Source organism: Bipolaris sorokiniana (genome assembly GCF_000338995.1).
Source record: "Bipolaris sorokiniana ND90Pr unplaced genomic scaffold COCSAscaffold_1, whole genome shotgun sequence".
NCBI classification, from domain to species: Eukaryota; Fungi; Ascomycota; class Dothideomycetes; order Pleosporales; family Pleosporaceae; genus Bipolaris; species Bipolaris sorokiniana.
In genome coordinates, this window is record NW_006911895.1 from 3379307 (window position 1) to 3399125 (window position 19819).

The window sequence follows — 19819 nt, forward strand, 5'->3', positions numbered from 1 at the left end:
CTAGTGCGTGCAAGGAAGTCCGGAGGCAGTCTTCGGTCCCAGAGGAAATCGACTGGGCGCTTGCAATGCAGACATGTATGGTGTTCATGTGCACTCGAGTGCACTGACTCGAAGAAGGTTGTGTGTGTTTTGTACATGTACATACTATGTGTGGGCGTGTATGTATTCGCCATTGGCAGGCGTACGCGTCCTGCCCCGCCGATCCCACGGCGCGACATCTGGAACTGAAAATCCCCGCCGGTGTTGCAATTTCCAGTGACTTCTCCGTCAACGGCCCGTTGGAAAGAAGAGAGTGAGATGACGATAGTCGAAATGGGTGCTTGGCTGACGTTGGCGGTTAACGCAGCTGCGGCCTTTTTTTCGATAGTGTTAGCGGTTGTTTGCTCAGCCGGCACACGTAGGCACGAGTCGACGATGCAGGACATTGACGAGACTAGTGACAGCTGTGTCTATCGAAACATGTTTTATGACGAAGCCAACGGTAGACGTGTGAGCACGGTCAGTCTCTGAGTTTTTGTTTTGCTTGTCTCAGTAGAGGGACAAGGCACCAGATACCCGGGCATGAATTCCGTGTGGCATATCGATTGGAGAGAAGGTAGGTGGTTCCGCATGGGCTAATGCTGTCAACCTCGGTGGTGGGTGGGTTCATGGGCGGTGAAGAGCTGTACGACGACAGATGCCATGTCGACCCATATCTTGCTTTCCCCATTCTCCACCCTAATGCCAACATCGTTGGCGTGCGTGTCTAACCCAACCTCCGCCCCCGATAACAGGAAACCCATTCTGATAATGTGCCACGATGATTGACTGCAGCAAGCGAATTGACTAGCTGAATTGGCTCCCCCGCCCCTGAGCGAGGCCTTGCTGGCGGGCCCTTGTCGGCGGACGAAAACAACAATATTAACAATAAACAATAAAGTCTGTGTGCAACACAGGCTCCCGGCCGAGTCCCCTCGCCTCTGTGACAGCAAGAGGGCAGGCTTGCTAGGGCAGGCCGTGGCTGAATAGAGTGTCGCGAGATGCAGACGGGCGGTGCGTGGTATGCAAGCGTGCAAGCGGATAGGGAAAGGGGGCGTGTGCGGATGCAAGTCTAGATCGACCACACGCCCCCACTCCCAGACGCCCCTAGCATGTCGGCGTGAGGGAGGCTCGTTCGCGTCATTTGGGTGAAATAATAGGGAACGGCGTCCCTTGTTCCAAGTTGCCCAAAAAAACCCGTCCTCGAATCTTCCATCCCGCCTCTCCTCTTGACCTTTGCTTTCCCCTTTGCTTTCTACAACCTTCTCGCCTTGCTTTTCTGGCACACCCGCCCTCCCCCTTGTCCCGTTCGCTTGTTCTTGTGCGGAGAGGGAGATACCGACCAGAGAAAGAGACAGGGAGAGACAGCTTATAATAGCCCCGGAGCCTGCACACACGTCACTCATCACTCGGATACCGATGCAAAGCGAGCCCAAAGAGACATACTACTACTATTACTACTACGACTACAACCCCCACCACTACCACCACAATGGATAACTGTCACGCGATATACACGGAGAGTCCGTTTGCCATTTCCCAGGAGGATGTCGATGCCCTCAACTTGTCAAAGGCGTTTTGTGCGCTGAGGAGGTGTTTGGCGGGCCAGGCCGAGTATGTGCTGTCCTGTTGTTCTCTTGTCCGCGTCCGGGAGCTTATCGCACCGGCCTATCGCACGCTTGCTGCTCCAGTACCACTGCAGTTAGCATGCTACCCAATCCAACCCAACCAACCACTTACCTACCCAACGTCAGCATCTATCTGCAAATACACGGGCTAACATGGATCCAATAGTTTCTGTGCCTCACATTCGACATGCTCACCCCAAGCCAAGCAAACATGGCTACTCCACCGCGATATCCTCCACGCCCTGATCATGCCTATTGTGACCTTGTTCTCGCGCGCCTCGACCCTAGCTTCTGCCGCCTTGTGCACACAGCGGGCCTCCGACCTTGAACTCGCCTTTTCGGGCGAATCCCGCAGTGCATTCATCGGCCTGCAATGCTTCATCACCGAGGAGGCCGACTGGTGCCACACTCGAGGCTGCCCAGCCTGCGTCGTGACCGAAACATTGAGCACCGACAGCCACATCCGCCTGACCATTGCCGCAAGCCTACTCAGCACTGCAACCGTAGCCACCCCCACCCAGGAAGAACCCCCCTCGCAGGACTCTCAAGACCGAACTCTGCCCCCGCTCCCCCACATCCTTCCCGCCCTCCAGCACGCAGTCATCAACGACCCCTTCTGGGAAGGCTCAGACATCTGGAGCTACATCCTCTCGCGCGCCACCCAGCTCTCCGCCGGCATCCAGGCCCTCATCGCCGAATGCATAAATCTCGAGTCCCTCGTCTCATCCCCTACAACCACTGACCGCCCGGCCTCCAAGCGCGGCATGACGCATCCCAGCGTCCCCTTCGTTGCTTTTGGCCAAGCAGCCCCGGAAAAGGGTGTCAAGCTCAGGAAGAGCAAGCTCGCAAAGAGACAGCTTCGGCTCCGTGATGAGGAGGTGGAGCTCATGAGGCGGGTGGCGATGCAGTGCTGGGCTAAGGCTAAGGTACCGAAGAACCTGAGGGCAGACGCCCTGGCCTTGGGTGAGAGTAAGAGGTCGAGGAGCTTGACTTGTCCGTGAATTGAGTGCAAGCTTGCAATTTCAAATTCCCTAAAGTATAGGGGGCGTTCATGAGGTGTTTCTTTGGGGGTCTTTTTTTTGCATATGGATGATACCACCGCATTATCTTCTTCTTCTTTTTCTTCTTTTTTCGTTTGTCTCGTTTTCTCTTTCCCCTTTTATTTTTCCTCCTTTTTTTTCTTCTGGCTCAGGAAATTAAGGGACTATTAAGGCATGTGTGTTTTCTTGTCTTTGAGCGGACTGGATACAAACAACCTTCATCCTTTGCATTGTTTTCCTTCCATTTCTTATGTGTGCGGGCATGGCATTAGGGGTTGGGATGTATTTTAGAGTATACTAGATTCCATATATCTAGATGTTCTAATTCGAGAGAGAGAGAGAGAAATTATTAATATTATACTCATGGATTCTTGAGTGTATGATTACTTCTCTATTTTTGTTTGTATGTGTACAGGTACTCGACATTACGTAGGCTTTTGTTACATACATCCCAACATTCCAAACTCTACAACTTAGCACCAACAACACTACCACCGTCCAACGCAATCGTCGCACCATTGACATACGACCCGGCTCGACTCGCCAACCAAATACACGTCCCCGCCACATCCTCAGGCGTCCCGATCCTGCCCAGCGGAATGCCCCCTGTAATCACATCCTGATACTTCTCCAGCGTCGCCTTCATCATCTTACTCTGAAACGGCCCACACGCAATCGTATTGCTCGTAATCCCCCGCTTCCCTAGATGGCTCGCAAGCACCCGGCTCATATGGTGCAATCCGGCTTTAGACGCCGAATACGCAAATGTCTCGAGCGCGGGGACACGCAGGCCGTCTACGCTGCCAATGTTGATGATACGGGCTGGCGAAGTAGGTGTTGCTGCTGCTTCCAGCAGGGGTGTAACGGCCTGTGTGAGTTGGAAGACGCGCTTGAGGTTGAGGTTCAGCACGCGGTCCCATGCCGCCGCGGGGTATTTATCGTAGGACTCGCCCCAGTTGCTGCCGCTGTTGTTGACGAGGACATCGAGTTCTGTTTGTCCCAAAAGCCATTAGCCCTCATCCCCCATATAACTATATCACGAAAAGAATGAGATAAGAAAACGTACTTGTAGTCCTCTTGCCCAACTCCGCAGCAATATACGCAGCCGCATCTTCCTTGTACAAATCCGCAGCTATAAAATCTGCCTTTCCTTTTCCCAGCGCATTCATCTCCTTGCACGCCGCCTCGCATGCTTTGGCGTCGCGCGAGGAGACGAAAACGGTGGCGCCGTTGCGCACAAAGCCCTCGCTGATCATGCGGCCGATGCCTTTGGCGCCGCCGGTTACGAGGACGACTTTGCCCTGTTGGATGGTTTAGTACGTCTATAGTATACAAAATGGAATGGTACGTTGCGTCAGGGGATTACGTACGCTGACGTCGAAGAGGGTGGTGTTTTCCATATTTTCGATATGTTTTTTTTCTTTCTTCTTTTGCTTTTGATTGGGAAGGAAGAAGTTTGGGTAAGGTGTTTAGATTGTGGATAGTAGGAAGGACAGGGGAGGGAGAGGGATATGTGGGTTCATGGCGGCACCCACGGCTAAAGCGATCGTCGCGTCGGATGTTGGTTGGGGTGGAAAGCTGGGGTTGAGCCGAGGCTCGGGGGGTTGGTTGTTCCGGAGTTGAGATGGGTTAAAAGGCTGGCTGGGACGCTAGTTAGAGTGAGAAGTTGAGGTGCCAAGGTTTAGATGGTGCATTTGCGTTGTTATCCGTTTGTGGTGAGCTCCGTGCTTGGAGACGATTAAGAGGAAAATCTGATATACAGATCAAGGCTCATGTCGGGCTATTGACGTCGGCGTACCCCTGCTGGGACTATTCTGCACACGAACTTGATCTGCTTTTCATATACGAGGAGCCAAGGACAAGCGGGTCGTTTGTGAACGCTCTTGCTATTATATTCTCCGTGAGGAGAATATAACACCTGAAAATATGGCCAAGCTTCACAAACGTTAATATCACGAGGGCAAAGATAATATATTCATTGCAATCGGGTATCATAACACAGCAGTTACCAATTCAAATGGCACAACATGGGCACTTCAAACAGCGCCAGCCTTCCTCTTGTCCATAATCTGCTGCTTGAGTCCCTCTGCCGCAACCTCGGTCTCAAGCAGTCTACCCAGGCCCTTCTTCCACGTCTCTTCCAACGTCTTGATCTCGCCGCTCACACTGTCCTGCTGCGCCCTCCTAGCCATATCCGTCTCCTCTTGTTGCTTCTTCAGGCTGGCCAGCTCAGCCTCGATGTTCTTCAAGATGTCCTCAAGTTGCGAGTTGCCTACCAACCACGCGTTCTTGCCAAACTTCTCCAGCAAGCTGAGCTGGGTCAGTCTGCCCTGGACGTACTCGGAGCTGGTGTACGCCTGCTTCAGGGACTTGCTCCATCGCTCGAGCAGCTCGGGACGCTCCTCATCAGTCGTCGGAGTCGTATTCTCAGGCGCGTCGAGATCTTCGTAGCGCTTCAGGTCTATGCCAGAGAGCTTGGAGGTGGGGTCGTCGTCGAGGCGCGCATGCTCGCGCGAGATGAAGTCGGAAAAAGTTGGTGTGTATACGGCGGCGGCTGGTATAAGGGCGGGATGCATTTCTGAAGTGTCTACACCAGCGCTGCGGATGTCGGCGTCAATGGCAGCTTTGGCAGCAGCGATGCTGTTTGCATCCAGTTCCGTATCTACGTCTGCAACAAGTTAGCATGCAGCTTGCATCCGTTATCACGCGCGCAGTCCCCCCAGCACGCAGCGCAGCGCATCGGACTTGCAGCTGTTCCTGGCGACGGTAATTTACGTACAAGGGAGGTCATCGTAGGATGCTTGAATGAGTGGCATTGTTGCAAGCGATGTGCAGGGGCACGGGAAGATGGTGTATTGGCTGTGCCCAAGGTCGCAAAGCCAAAGAAAGCTTGACCCCATAAAATTAAGCTACTGGGCCCTGTTCGCACATCATCCCCACCAACCACAACGCCAGCATCCCCGCAGCGTCATGCAACCAATGCTAAACCCTCCAACCACAGCCAGGGCGGCTTCTGTGGCCAAAAGCATACTCCCTGTAATCCTGTGATACATACACACCTGCACCACAGCTCCTTCTCCATGTGCCCACCGTAACATACAAGTACCTGTTACCTCCCTCTTGAGCGTCTCGCTCTCTTCCTCTTCTTCCGCACACTTCCGCACGCCCATCTTGCTGCGACAATGGCCCGCTCGCACATTGCCGTCGCTTTGGGCGCCGCCCTACTTGCCTCTTTGATCATTGGCCAACTCGTTATCAACTTGGGATTCCCTTCGGTCGACTTTTGGCATGCACGCCTAGACCAAACCTACACTGGCGCACAGCAGGACTCGTTCTTCAGTGAGAAGCAGGATGACGGTCCCGCCGCCCAAGACGCGTCTTCGTACCTCATCGGCGTTGGCAAAGGAGATATCACTGGGTATTATATAACTGATGTTGCCTGAGTTTTTGCCGTCGCTAACCGCTTGACAGCCCTGTTGTCGAGCTCAACTTGATGGGCTATGCCAACTCATCGCAAAAAGGAACGGGACTACGCCAGCGCATTTACTCGCGCGCCTTCATTATCGGCAACCCGAGCGTGGCAAGCGAGAGATTTGTGTACCTCGTCCTAGACACCCAGTCTGGAGACACTGCTATTCGTAATGGCATCTTGGAGGGTCTCCAGAAAATGGGTCCCGAATATTCCGTTTACACAAAGAACAATGTAGCCGTGACAGGCACCCACAGCCATGCTGGCCCAGGTGCTTGGTTGAACTATCTCCTCCCACAAATCACCAGCCTTGGCTTTGACAAGCAGAGCTATCAAGCTATTGTTGACGGAACGCTGTTGTCGATCAAGAGAGCACACGAAGGCCTGGCGCTGGGAACTGTCAGTGCTGGCAGCGCCAAAATTGCCAATGCAAACATCAACCGCAGTCTCTTTGCTTATCTTGCCAACCCACAGGCTGAGCGCGACCGTTACACGGACGATGTCGACAAGACCATGACGTTGCTCAAGTTTACGCGAGCCAGTGATGGAAAGAATATTGGTGTCTTGAACTGGTTCCCAACCCACGGTACCAGCTTGCTTGGCAACCAAACGCTCATCGCTGGAGACAACAAGGGTGTCGCTGCATATCTCTTCGAGCAAGATATGGAGGCAAGCGCCGACCAAGCAAATGCCGCCCAGGGTTTTGTCGCAGGCTTCTCACAGGCCAACGTCGGTGACACGACCCCCAACGTTCTTGGTGCTTACTGCGAAGATGGAACTGGCTCGCAGTGCAGACTAAACGACAGTACTTGCGGAGGCAAGAGCCAGGACTGTCATGGTCGTGGTCCATACTACGGCCTCAACGATGGTGGCCACAAGTCCTGTTATGAGATTGGCAAGCGTCAGTATCAAGGCGCCAAGGGCATCTACAATTCGGCTTCCTTCACAGCCATCTCTGGTAGCATTCGCTCTTTCCACACTTTTGTCGACTTCTCCAACTTTACATTTACATTGAGCAATGGATCTACAGTCCGTACATGCCCTGCGGCAATGGGTAATTCATTCGCCGCCGGAACTTCTGATGGACCTGGTGCATTTGATTTTGTCCAAAACGATCCCGGTGCGCCCTCGAATCCCTTCTGGAACGTTGTCGGCAGCGCCATTTCCCCACCAAGCAAGGAGCAAAGGGAATGCCAATACCCAAAGCCCGTCTTACTGAATGTCGGTCAGGCCACCGTGCCTTACCTTTGGTCCCCCAACATTGTTGACATTCAGCTACTTCGCGTTGGTCAATTTGTCATTATTGTCTCACCTGGTGAAGCAACCACCATGTCTGGTCGCCGCTGGCGTGAAGCAGTTCACAACGCTGTTGTCTCGGCAGACATTGCTTCGTCACCCATTGTCGTGCTTGGTGGACCAGGAAACACATACACGCATTACATTGCTACCGAGGAAGAGTACAGCATCCAGCGTTACGAGGGTGCGTCCACGCTTTACGGCCCACATACGCTAAACGCTTTCATCAACTCCACCTTGACATACCTACCCTACATTTCTGATGGATCAAGGAGCGCTCCTCCACCAGGCCCTTCGCCTCCAGATCACCGTGACAAGAGCATCTCGCTCATCACCGGTGTCGTCTACGATGGCGCAGGCATCGGCCGCTCGTTCGGCCAAGTCACAAAAGACGTTGTGTCAAGTTACGCCCGCGGCGCCCTGGTCAGTGCCACTTTTGTTGGCGCCAACCCACGCAACAACCTCCGTCTCGAAGGCACCTTTGCTTCCGTGGAAAAACAGGCAGCCGACGGTACGTGGACACAGGTCAAGAATGACGAAGACTGGGAGTTGGTCTACGAGTGGAAGCGCGTCAATGGCCTGACGGGTACGAGTGACGTTACTATCACGTGGGACACGGGTCTCACGGCACCTGCGGCGGGTACATATCGCATCAAGTATTATGGTGATGCCAAGAAACTTGGTGGTAGCATTGAGGCGTTTGAGGGCAAGAGTGCAGCGTTCAAATTAGTGTAACGTCCGTCCCCGCGTAACGGGACACCCTCTCACAAAACCGGTAAAACCGGAAAATGACGGCCCCTCCCAGCAGTGCAAAACCACCTAAAAACATAGCAAAAATACTGCCCGCTTGCTTCTTACGTTAATCTATCTCTTATACATGCGAATTAGTATTTAGAAATTTCAGAACTATCAAAGCAAGATAACGTGTTCCACGGGCGAGCGCCGCACACGGGCGAGCGCCGCACCCCACCAAACTTACACACCTCTCCCATCTTATCGTACAATGGCTCAACGCAGCGCTACTCTATTAGCTTCGAATGAATCAGATATTCAGCTTGCTATCTCCTCAATCAACTCTAAGCAGATTCTAAGTAATCGGAGTGCTGCTGCTATCTATAGCGTGTCTGAACGAACGATCCGCCGCCGACGCGCTGGTGTCCCTGCGCGACGCGATTGCCAGCCCAATTCAAAGAAGCTAACCCAGCTAGAAGAGGAGGTGATTGTTAGCTATATACTCGATCTAGATCAGCGTGGATTCGCGCCTACGTACGCAGCCGTGCGCGATATGGCTGATAAGCTGCTGGCTACGCGCAGTGGAGGACGCGTTGGAGTTAACTGGCCGTCTACCTTTGTTAAGCGTATAGATAGTCTTACGACGCGTTTCAACCGAGCGTACGATAGGCAGAGAGCTCTATGTAAAGATCCAGTCCTAATTAAGAGCTGGTTTAAGCTTATAGAGCAGACAAAAGCCAAGTACGGTATCTGTAACGAGGACGTCTACAACTTTGACGAAGCTGGCTTTATAATAGGCAAGATTATAACTTAGCTTGTTATTACAGCGTCAGAGAGAAGAATACGGCTAAAATCTATTCAGCTAGGTGGTCGTGAGTGGGTAACATTTATCGCTGGGATTAACGCGGCTGGCTGGGCTATCCTACCGTTTCTTATCTTTACTGGTAAGCACCACCTATCTGCCTGGTACGAGGAGGCAGAGGTCCTGCGCGACTGGGTGATCGCAGTCAGCGACAATGGCTGGATAAATAATGAGCTAGGCGTTATATGGATAAAGCACTTCGACGCTCATACGAAGACTCGCGTTGTTAGTACACGTCGTCTACTTATCCTTAACGGTTATGAGAGCCACTAGTCTCTTGAGTTCTAAGAGTTCTGTTAGAAGAATAATATCTACACTCTCTGTATGCCACCTCATTCGTCTCATCTACTCTAGCCTCTTAACGTTGGCTGCTTCTCGCCATTAAAGCGCGCGTACAGCCGCGAGGTAGAGAGTCTAATCCGCCATTACATTAACTACATTACTAAGCTTGAGTTTCTACCAACGTTTAGGATAGCCTTTGATTGATCCTTCACGCCAGCTAATATCTGCTCAGCTTTTCAAGGCGCAGGCCTTGTCCCTCTCCATCTAGACGCTGTTCTATTAAAGCTTGATGTGCAGCTACGTACGCCTAGTCCTCCAGCTACTCTTATAGAGGCTCTCTGGCAGGCTCGTACACTAAGTAACGTACGTGAGCTAGAGGCTCAATCAACGTTAATAAGCGAGCGCGTTCGAAAGCACCAGAGCTCATCACCAGCTTCAATCATTGCGGCGATTAATCAGCTTAAGAAGGGGGCTGAGGTAATGATGCTCTTAGCTGAGCTAATGCGCGATTGAATTGCCAGCCTTGAGAGAGCTAATACAGTAGTGTCAGAGCGTAGAAAACGTAAGAAAAAGCGGATACAGAAGCGTGGAGTCCTTATAAAGGGAGCTGGCGAGGATCTACTCGCTCAGCGTGAGGCTGATCAGCAGATTGCTCATGAAGAGCGTTAAGGAGGAGAGCGATTAGGTGTTAGCCGCTAGGCTCTTGCGCGCTGTAGTAGGTGTAGGGAGACTGGTCACAATGCACGTACATGCAAGAAAGATACTTTAGATAGTACTTAATCTACTATCTTAATATATAATAGAATAATTAATTCATGGTGGAGCTACGCGCTTGTAGAGGTGTATAAGTTTGGTGGGGTGCGGCGCTCGCCCGTGTGCGGCGCTCGCCCGTGGAACACGTTATGCGTATTCGATAGCATAAGTTTTATTTAGAAATAAGCACGTTGTGATGAAAATATTTTATGTTCTTAATAGCTAGTTTTAGTGGGCAATGACCGCTTAGTTTGAATTTCTAGTTTTATTGGTTTTGTGAGAGACACCCTGCGTGGCGGGACGCCACAACTAGGTAAAGGTAGAGTAGAGATGCCATCCACTGCAGATGTTCATACCATGAACTTGATAGCAACCCTATGGCTGGTGCGGGTCGTCCGTCCTCCCTACTAGCGGTGGCGACAGAATGCACCACAATATTATTCTAATCGCTGCTTTAACTATAGTTAACACTAAACTATGACTATGAAATCCATTAGGGAGTAGCTTAGCAAAGGAGGGTCTAAATTTAGCTTGAAGCGTCTAGACAAAAAGAGTGATCAGCTGCATATTTGCCTTACCTCGCCACACTAGGCTGTGCGATCTGTCGCACCAGACCCAAATGGAGCTTCAAAAAGTCTACTTACAATAACAAGAATATCCTATCGCATGCCTAGGACGCGTCCACGATAGCTCCTTTTCCGCCAGCTCCTATTGGAGAGACCCTGCAGAAATGGCGCCAATACTGCGACTCAGCCTCACCGCCGTAGGGGTCACTTGTTCTGATGAAATTCAGCGCCGTCCCCTTTCTTGAATACCTTGTATACCATTCATCTAGATTAGCCCCCATTTCCCCGCAGCTCCGCAAAGACTCTCCGGTGAAGACTTCTTAAGTCGCAAAGTTAGCCTTCATCTTTGATGGAACCCATAACAGGGTTCAGATCGGAACAAAACGATAGCCGAGGAACCGTTGGCATCATTTGGGCCTGCTTGGTCACCACATTTTTGTGTACATATACGGTTCTCCACCTGGATGTCCAAACACGAACTTCGACAAAGTGGGGCCCAACCAGACGCAAGCTCAGATGGATCATGGCCGGTATCTTTGCTCCGGAGGTCATTACATCTATTGCATACTCACAGTGGCTGTTTGCCCGAGCTCTAGTCAAACACATGGAAGAGAACGGTTGGATCAATGCGACCATGATCGAAGCGCACTTTTTGTCAATGAGGGGTGTCGCAGTCAGGAACAAGGTGGAGGACAGGATACGAATTGGACAGACTCACCTGACTCCTTCAGACGTCGTCGGTAGCTTGGAATTTCGGGCGGCGTTCCCTTCAAAGGCAACAATCCAGGACAAAAGCAAGACCGAATTGATTGGAAAGCTCTCAACATGCACACAAATCCTCTGGCTACTTATCCAGGTCCTAGGGCGTAAGCTTCAAGGGGACTCTGTTTCACTGTTAGAGGTTACCACCATCTCGTACGTCGTACTTGCCATGGCTACGTTCATCTTTTGGTGGCAAAAGCCAAAAGATATCGAGGAGCCATGTTTTGTCGACGTGGAGCTCGATGTGCATGAAGAGCCAGAGAGGATATTATCCTGGTGGCGAGACTTCGGCAGACCGAGGGGCACATCGACGTTCGCTGCATACATTAGCTCCGCCTGCTTCTCAGCTATTCATTGCGCTGCTTGGAACTACCAGTTTCCCACTACGACCGAGAAATGGCTCTGGAGAGGATCTTCAATTGCGTGCTTCGTAGCACCTGTTACCTTCATTACCATGGCTACTGTCGTGCCGGGAGATTTAATCTTTAATTCACTAAGGGCGAGGATTATCCTCGGGTCCTATGCCGTCGCCCGGATGTTTCTACTAGTAGAGAGTTTTGCTGCGTTTCGTGCGGCTCCGGCAAGCATTTACAACACCGTTCAGTGGGCTGAATATGTTGCACATTGGGGATAAATCTACTATCATATCCTTTATATTAAGGGTAGGCATCCGAACAAAATGCTTTTTCAGTTTAAAAAATATGAAGCTGTCGCACGATTGGGTGCGGGTATTGTAGACGTAGAATAGTTAGAAGAGAGTGTATATTATTGTATTGTTCTGGCATCATAGCTCAGCTTATACTCAGGTCATCGCACGGCACGATTAGTAATGTAGTTCATGTTCACGACAACATTTGGCCTGCGACAGAAGTTGATGTTTTCTGACAAGGTAAAGCACGTCGGAAAATGGAAATGGTTTCATTGAATGGCTACGCTACGCTGAACATTTATCCAGCTCGCCAATGAGCCCCGAGAGCAGAGCCGCTATACTTTAATTATAAATCAAATAGAAAGTTATATATTGCAAGTTTATTGTTTCTTAGAATATTAAAAAACAAGTTTTATGCATGAAAATGTGGTTCGTATCTAAAGTTCAGTCTCACATTAACTATATGCTTTGCACAAGCGGTCCTACCTAATGCACACTTCATTCTCTTTATTTTCTCTTATTTCATTATATTACTACTCTCTTTCTTTCATTGCAAAAAAAAAGATCCATCCTGCACAAACGAAAGACCGGCGATTATTAACACAAAAAAACAGATACATTCCGTTCCTTTCCCGAAAATATAAGCTTCGTGGGTATAAAACTCCATCCATCATGCGATGGACTACAACTACCAAGTCGTTTGTACTTCTAGTACATGATGCGCTCGTCAAACACGGGTGCCTCGCGCGCCTGGCCATCGTCTACACCATGCCAGTACACCTTTCCCTTTTCATTAAACGTGGCCTGCTCATCTGTAATAATGAGCCCGGGCACGGCCTTCTGCGTGTCTTGGATCTCGCGGGTGCTGATACCCATGTCGTCCTTGACGATCCAGATGACGGGCGTGGGGCTGGTAATGGAGGGGTTGAAGAAGGCGCGTTTCTGGATTTCGACAGGGAGCGGGTCCTGGGGGGTGTGGTAGAATTGGTCGAGGGAGGCGGAGAGGGCGTGTAGGGAGTGCTTCTCTGGGTTGAGAATCTTGCGGAGGAAGGCGGGCATGTGTGTAGGTTTGGGTGCGTAGCCAGGGGTTGCCGCGGTGGTGTGGGCCTTTTCGCCGTTTTGGGTGAGGAGGCCGTCTTCTTCGTTGCGCATGCCGCCGTGGGTCGGAGGGATGTCAGCATATGCGAGGCGTGATTCTTCGTGCTTGAGGGCGATCTTGAGTGTGAATTGGAAGATGAGGGTGAGCAGCAGGCAGAGGCACATTATCGCGAGCGGACCGGCAGCTTGAACGTTGTCGCCTGTGGCGATGGCGAAGAGACCAATGAGGCAGATTTCCGAAAGGTAGACACCAGTCATAAGCTGGCGGAGAGCCTTTTGGTACGCGTCGCCCTTGGTGTCGAGATCTGTCTCGTACACATACAGGAAGTTGTACCTGAACGCAATGTAGACAAGAGTGAATCCAACCGTGGCGAAACCGAGGATAAGAGGTGCAATGCCGGAATACGTAATAGCAATAACCCCTAGGTTGACCCACTTTGGGAACTCAGAGCCCCATGATGGAGCGGAGAGCTTGGTGAGGTTCTGGAAGATCTTACGAGGCGTCTTTCCAGGAAGGACACGTCCAAGGAGAACGACGACGACGAAACCACCAATATTGAGCAGGGTACCAGCAGCTGAGGAAAGACCCAAGAGAATAAAGTAGCTGATGTAGAAGTTGGAAGCCTTTGGCAGGTTGGTGGAGAGAAGCGTCAGGACGCTGCCAGGATTGTCGAGCACATCGTTTATAACGGATGTGATGGCACCGGACAAAGTGGCGACAAGGAAAACCTGCACAACCTGGAAGGCAAAGTACCAGTTCTGGGTCTTGAGCTCGATCTGGCTGTAAGTGACATAGCCAGCCAATTTAGCCATGAGACGGCAAATAATAGGAACGAGGGACATGAGGACAGCAAGGAGAACTGCGGGCAATAAACCGGTAATTACACCGAGAATAACCTTGGGGATGTCCAGAATCCATTCGAGCCAAGTAAAGCGCTCAGCGAGGTAGTTGATGTTGGAAATAAGACCGACGAAAGCGACTGTATATGGTTAGCGAGGGGCAACGAACATGTCATGATATTGCACATACCAGGAATTGCCCAAAAGATGATCATGACAGAAATGAAAGCGGTAGCAAGAGCCCATCGAACATAATGCTCGGCAGGTTTGATGCGCAAATTGCCCCACACGACCTCCTGGGGCATGACGCCGAGTTGCCGTGCCTGGAGGCTCTTGTTGGGCCTGGTCTTCCTCGATTGCATTATCTGCCATGCATCCTGTGCGAGTCTCTGAGTTTCGAATTCGATGAAAACAGCTCCAACAAGGTCGCCCTCGCCGTTCCAGTGCTTGTCCTGCTCGGCGGTAATCTTGGGAATGAGCTCAGCGAGGTGGGATCGGCCATATTCGATAGTGTCGACCTTCTTGCCAATCAAAAACTTGAGCTTGTGGGTTGGTCGCTTCTTGGGGTCAATCCATTTGGTGCCGTCGCTCACGTTCTCGGCGACAAAGTGCTTCTTGCCCTTCTCAGCCTTGAGTCTGTTCTGGTTGGCGTTGGTCAGTAGCTCCACCTCGGCGTTTTCCAGCTTGGTGGCAGTGTCGTCACGGTCTTCGACCAGCTCATCCAGCTCCTTGGTGTTTGAGGCGACCCAGGCGTGCTTGACGCCAGGAAACATTTCGAACAAGGCCGATTGTGAGAGCGTCTTGGGCACATTGGTGAAAAGGATAGTGCGCGACGACAAGCGACTGGCCCCCCACGGTGAACGACGGTATGCTTGACGTAGGTTGACGACAAAGAAAGACTCGCGGCCGATGATGACTAGGACCAAACCAAGGAAAATAAAGGAAATGCCGGCCTGAGCATAGTAGCGGTTGACATTGGTGCCCTTGGGGTCAATGTTACTCATGGAGAGAAGGTCCAGCTGCTTTTGGCCCGCACCACCAGTGGCATTGACGGGGAACAAGACGGGCCATGTGATTAGACATCCGAGAAAACTGGTGGCGATGAGAATCTTGAAGAAGCGAACGAAGAGATAGCCATCAATGGACTGGTGGTCGAGGATGTATTCATCCTTGAGGTTCTTGAAATCCTTGAGCCAGCCAAATAAGCCGGGGCTGGGGGCTGGCGTCTGGCGCTGCTTGCCCAGATGGTTGAGATACGTCCTGGGCGCATAGACCCTACGGAAATATTTGCGGGCAACGAAGAAAGCAGCGGTAAAGGCAAAGGCGATAATGGAGGCGGGGATCAGTGTCGACACGAAGCTGGACACAGAGCTGTTGGACTCTTCTTTGGCCTTGCCAATTTCACCACCCTGTTTTGGTACAATTAGCGCGCTGCATAGTGGTTGAAGCCACGGCGGTAAAACTCACGGTGGACGACATTGTGGGCGATGCGATGCGATGCGACAATGGCACGCGCCCTCAAGGTTGGAGGGAGATGCACAAGAGTAAGATGTGCGGTGGAGAAACGAACGTACTATGTAGTATTGAGCCGTATCTATGTCGGAGGAGGGTTCCCCTGTACGGGATACAAATAAACAGGATTGGCAAACGCGCCTAGTGTGACGTCGTGGCCCTTGCGGCCACGACAGCTATCGGTCCTATAGCGCGACACAAGCCTGAGCGCCAACCGCTCAGCTTCTGCTCGTTGCTGCCCCTCTCCCAGCCATCTGGACCCTGGGAGGCCTCTCTATGCGCCGTTCTCAGCCTCAAGTGACGACTGCTTTCATCTGTTACCCTGTCACTCTGTCGGCATGGATGCATCTGGGGCAACGCGACGACAGGGGGTGGGCGTGGGCTGTGCGGAGCGGAGCGGCTTGCACATTTGTCTTTTCTTCTTCGTACCGATTCACCGCTGTGATGCACGACCAGGGCACAAGGGAATTACCGAAGCGGCGCAAATGCAGAATGATAATTCGTGACGTGCCCCATCAGATCCAGTCGACGGGACATTGCCAAGCGAAAGCGATGCTGGCGATCGCACTGAAAGTAGTGCAAATGTTACGTCAATCTGCCCGCATTCACAGCACAAAGCGAGGCTGGGCGAACGGCCAGGCTAGCACGGGGGGCATGAAAAACACAAATCTCTCCCGTGTGCTGTCAACTGCGAGACCGCCACTATGCTCCTTCACCACATCCATTTCCAAATAGGCGTCTGGATCCAGTCAGATTGACACGCAGCGCCCACTGCGGGCGGGAAGGACTGCAATGTCCCACACCCCCCTTGCCGAAAATCGCCAATCTAGATCGCCCGCCACGACGCCGTCTGACATCTTTCACAATTTCAATTTCAGATGCATTCGATCCCTCCACCAGTCACATTCAAGAACTCACGCTACTGCATCTGTAATAGTCTTTCGAGACGGAGGTGTCATTTAGAGTTTGAACTTTTCAGCTCGTGACCCCTTGTTCACACAGGCAGGTCGTCGTGGCGCAGGCCATGTGGCACATGCAGCTCTTTATTGTATTCGCACAGCCACATATTTGTAAAGCATTCTCCGCGGCAGATAGGGCAACGCTTGCCGTTTCCTTGCAAGAGTAGCATCACGAGACCCGAGCTATACATTGAAAATTGCCTCCTTCAGCTGCACCTGTGAGGCATTTCAGTATCTACGCTATACTGACTAGACTCCACCTTCACCGCAATTGCTCCAGTCACCTAGTTACCAACTATGCACCAACGAGACTGATTATACCCTATTCTATCTCTGGTTAGTAGTGAACGCGCGTAGGTTGTCGATATTGATCTGTCAGTCTCAGCGTACATCGAGGACACGCACAGTATCTTCAGCTCCTTAGATCTATCTCCCGGTTCGTAGATAGTCGGTAATGCTTTGGATCGAGAAAGTGAAGTCTGGTCACACCGTCTGGCTCTGTCTAGAATATCTTCGCCCCATTACGAAACTCGAAAACATGTCTCGCCGCCACTATGTGCCGTGGGTCACTTACACCAATATATCTTCTTACTGGATCCAATACAATACAACCATTCACAAGACATTGACAAAGACGTGGAAATCGTACATCAAAAACCATTGCGAGAATGAGAATAGCGATTGCGTTACCGCATTCCGTCTATATTTAAACAACCTCCCACCCTTCCTACCCAATACAATCAATCTTAAACCCCATCCTACTCTGAATAGTAGCACTCGTAAGAACCCTATCAAATCGGTTTTATATCACACATCGTAACATCATTCAAATAATCTGTCACTCCCGTACTCGTTCTAGCATCAACATGCGTAAACTGCACCATCGTAAAGTCATTCAGCGACCCCTCCCAATTATACGGTGTGCAATCTTCGATAATCTACTCTGCATTCACGCCTTCCACCGATTCAGAGATAGTGGTAACCTTCGAATCCTTGTGGGCCTACTTACCAGTAGTGGCATTCATGATAACGACACTGCTGTTGGAGAGCGGCACAGCGAGGATAGCGACTTGGATCGTGTCGCCTCGCTGCGCGATGAAGTCCCAGAACACGACAGAGCCTTCCAGGTACCAGACGTACCACGCATTCGTGCCTATGCCATTGAAGTATGGTAGCCATATCATATTCCGCCTTGGAGTACAGACTCAGAAAATCGCGTCTCAAATCTAAGTACGGACAGCATGACGTATTCTCCCAGTAAGCGTCGTTTGTGTATCAGTGGTTGCTTATACCTTTCTCGGTGATTGCCTGGTGTTCAAATTTTCAACTTGTAAGCCGCGCGAAAGGTTGTGCTGGAATGAGGAGCCCTGTAATAGGCTGATAAGAGCTGAAATGGTTCTTTTACATCTGTGTTTTTAGTCCTCTGAAGTATCCTAGGAAGTATATAGTTTTAAGGGTTTTCTCAAATACTGTCCTGCTATAAGTAGCACTGCAAATGTGAGAAGCTTTAGAAAATCTAATTCCTTTGATGAACCAAAAGAAAATAAGTTTTCATCTTCGATCAAGAGACCAGATATCCTGTTATTAGATAACATTCATTGATTTGTGCCTTCAGTTCCAAAGATAACATCTCATATACGCATTTGCAAATAGAAGTCACTAAAAACACTAATAGCCAGTCTTTTTTGTAACGGCAGAAGGGACGGCGTCAAGAGAACCGAAGCGCGCATTCTACTCAACTTCCATAAACACAGAGTCGGCAACAATCAGAACAATCGATCCAAGGAAACAAGTTTTGTTTTATTGATTTATACATAGCAAGAGACTAGATTAAACCTGTTGATCTGAATCTCGAATATATTTGATTGAACATTTGATTAGTCCTGCTGAAGGCACGTGACTGCAGTAACAGATGTCGAAGTGGAGCAGAGAGTCACGTGACTAAACTTACAGTCGTCACTTTCTCCGTTATCTACTGTGTACTGAAACATACCTACTAAACACCAACTAGCTGAATAAAGCACGCTGAGAAATACAGTTGTAGTCCTCAGATATAACATGGAGGAGCTGTTCCGTGTCACTACTTTTCAAGTTACGTGACGGAAAGCTTCCATCAACCCCCACTAAAAGGATCCCCACCGAATTTTGACATGCTGAGATCAGAAGATGAAGAAATCGAGTTGAAATCGTTACTCAGGGGGTACTGGTACCTATGAGACTAGGCTGTCAAACTAAGTACCGTGTAGATAACAAGTGGTAGTAATAGAGTAAATAGCACTAATATCCACGAGAAGCATGATCAACGTGCACTTCATTGGATCATCAAAACCCTTCTTCTCTAACCCTCAGATATCAGCAAGCCTCACTATCGCCTACTATTTTTTTGTGAGAACCATCAATTTTCCGCCCTCAACGAGAACCAAATCCAAAACGGGGCAAGTAATCAAGCAACAAATATCAATCACTTGATGAACAACCACTAAATCTCTACTGCATCTCAAACAACAAGGTCAACACCGTCTAACCAGCAGCTACCACATAGGAATCCGTGCTGACAGGCCTAACGTACGAGAGAGCCAAGCATGAATCAAGCATCTGCATGTAATAGCCAAGCAATGAAAGAATACGAGAAAAAACGAGGGTAAGACCGGGGGTGTTGTACATCACAACCTTACCTAATCCATACATACACACACACACAGAGTAACAGTCGTGAGTATCTTCGATTTTCAAACGCAAGCTATCACGCAGTCTTTGTGCAAATCTCAAAATACAGAAAAAAAAACCCCCCAAAGAATAAGGGTTCGCATAACTCTTCCTTGTGTGCTGCTTCCTGAGAGGGTTATATACGAGCACCTTACACCACATCTTGAATAAGAGAATAGACATGAAAAATACCACACCACAGCAAGTGTCGTTTCATATCAATGATAATGTAAAATACAGGACGTGTGTTTTGTGCCCATCGCATTTCGTATCAGTGATTGTGAGCAAAGCGGGACATAGCGTGATGACGTGAGATGCAAGAGGGATGGAAAGAGGAGAAATATCGATGTGTAGACCATGAAATGTGCCTTGCGTTTCATGTCGTCAAGTCGAGAGTATGAGAATATGAGTCGTAGATTCTCGAAAACCAAGTCACAGATGCACTCGTTCCAAGTTGTTCATTTCGCAACAGGCAGCACAATGTTCACAAGGGGACACAAGAGAAGAAGCAAATGATTCAAGACAACTGATATATCCATTCGTCATGAGGATACTATATATATACATATTTCAAAAGGAGGATAGCCGATCTAGCAGCTAACCGAAAAAAATGTTGAACAAGAAAGGTAGGATGGGGGAGACGTTCA

General features: G+C 50.3%; 6 protein-coding genes across 6 annotated transcripts; 3 read left to right on the forward strand and 3 right to left on the reverse strand.

The window, feature by feature from the left end:
• The first annotated feature begins 1246 nt into the window (after window positions 1-1246).
• Window positions 1247-3055, forward strand: COCSADRAFT_32798 (uncharacterized protein). The gene is made up of 2 exons (XM_007696186.1): window positions 1247-1632; window positions 1813-3055. Exons 1-2 carry the CDS (start codon window positions 1511-1513, stop codon window positions 2645-2647), a joined length of 957 nt encoding a protein of 318 aa, XP_007694376.1. The 5' UTR covers window positions 1247-1510; the 3' UTR covers window positions 2648-3055.
• COCSADRAFT_132771 (uncharacterized protein) lies at window positions 3044-4297 on the reverse strand. The gene is made up of 3 exons (XM_007697098.1): window positions 4057-4297; window positions 3753-3987; window positions 3044-3676 (listed from the first exon to the last, which is right to left on the reverse strand). Exons 1-3 carry the CDS (start codon window positions 4084-4086, stop codon window positions 3153-3155), a joined length of 789 nt encoding a protein of 262 aa, XP_007695288.1. The 5' UTR covers window positions 4087-4297; the 3' UTR covers window positions 3044-3152.
• Window positions 4298-4639: 342 nt separating this feature from the next.
• On the reverse strand, window positions 4640-5539 carry COCSADRAFT_32801 (uncharacterized protein). Its single transcript, XM_007696187.1, has 2 exons — window positions 5466-5539; window positions 4640-5354 (listed from the first exon to the last, which is right to left on the reverse strand). Exons 1-2 carry the CDS (start codon window positions 5500-5502, stop codon window positions 4723-4725), a joined length of 669 nt encoding a protein of 222 aa, XP_007694377.1. The 5' UTR covers window positions 5503-5539; the 3' UTR covers window positions 4640-4722.
• Window positions 5540-5722: 183 nt separating this feature from the next.
• Window positions 5723-8674, forward strand: COCSADRAFT_107545 (uncharacterized protein). The gene is made up of 2 exons (XM_007697099.1): window positions 5723-6104; window positions 6158-8674. The coding sequence occupies exons 1-2, from the start codon at window positions 5869-5871 to the stop codon at window positions 8184-8186; spliced, it is 2265 nt and encodes a 754-aa protein (XP_007695289.1). The 5' UTR covers window positions 5723-5868; the 3' UTR covers window positions 8187-8674.
• Window positions 8675-10792: 2118 nt separating this feature from the next.
• Window positions 10793-12292, forward strand: COCSADRAFT_32803 (uncharacterized protein). The gene has a single exon (XM_007696188.1). The coding sequence runs from the start codon at window positions 11170-11172 to the stop codon at window positions 12040-12042; it is 873 nt and encodes a 290-aa protein (XP_007694378.1). The 5' UTR covers window positions 10793-11169; the 3' UTR covers window positions 12043-12292.
• A 179-nt stretch (window positions 12293-12471) lies between these two features.
• On the reverse strand, window positions 12472-15576 carry COCSADRAFT_177768 (uncharacterized protein). Its single transcript, XM_007697100.1, has 3 exons — window positions 15463-15576; window positions 14186-15404; window positions 12472-14135 (listed from the first exon to the last, which is right to left on the reverse strand). Exons 1-3 carry the CDS (start codon window positions 15472-15474, stop codon window positions 12766-12768), a joined length of 2601 nt encoding a protein of 866 aa, XP_007695290.1. The 5' UTR covers window positions 15475-15576; the 3' UTR covers window positions 12472-12765.
• Window positions 15577-19819: the final 4243 nt, after the last annotated feature.

Bases quoted from the DNA above. Each gene is read 5' to 3' on its own strand.
- COCSADRAFT_32798 (XM_007696186.1), top strand. From the start codon at position 1,511: ATGGATAACTGTCACGCGATATACACGGAGAGTCCGTTTGCCATTTCC. The intron at 1,633-1,812 runs GTATGTGCTGTC...TGGATCCAATAG, and splicing joins TGTTTGGCGGGCCAGGCCGA to TTTCTGTGCCTCACATTCGA.
- COCSADRAFT_132771 (XM_007697098.1), bottom strand. From the start codon at position 4,086: ATGGAAAACACCACCCTCTTCGACGTCAGC. The intron at 3,988-4,056 runs GTACGTAATCCC...ACCATCCAACAG, and splicing joins CCACCCTCTTCGACGTCAGC to GGCAAAGTCGTCCTCGTAAC. The intron at 3,677-3,752 runs GTACGTTTTCTT...TGGGACAAACAG, and splicing joins GTTGGGCAAGAGGACTACAA to AACTCGATGTCCTCGTCAAC.
- COCSADRAFT_32801 (XM_007696187.1), bottom strand. From the start codon at position 5,502: ATGCCACTCATTCAAGCATCCTACGATGACCTCCCTT. The intron at 5,355-5,465 runs GTACGTAAATTA...AACTTGTTGCAG, and splicing joins ATCCTACGATGACCTCCCTT to ACGTAGATACGGAACTGGAT.
- COCSADRAFT_107545 (XM_007697099.1), top strand. From the start codon at position 5,869: ATGGCCCGCTCGCACATTGCCGTCGCTTTGGGCGCCGCCCTACTTGCC. The intron at 6,105-6,157 runs GTATTATATAAC...ACCGCTTGACAG, and splicing joins GGCAAAGGAGATATCACTGG to CCCTGTTGTCGAGCTCAACT.
- COCSADRAFT_32803 (XM_007696188.1), top strand. From the start codon at position 11,170: ATGGCCGGTATCTTTGCTCCGGAGGTCATTACATCTATTGCATACTCA.
- COCSADRAFT_177768 (XM_007697100.1), bottom strand. The intron at 14,136-14,185 runs GTATGTGCAATA...AACCATATACAG, and splicing joins CATCTTTTGGGCAATTCCTG to TCGCTTTCGTCGGTCTTATT.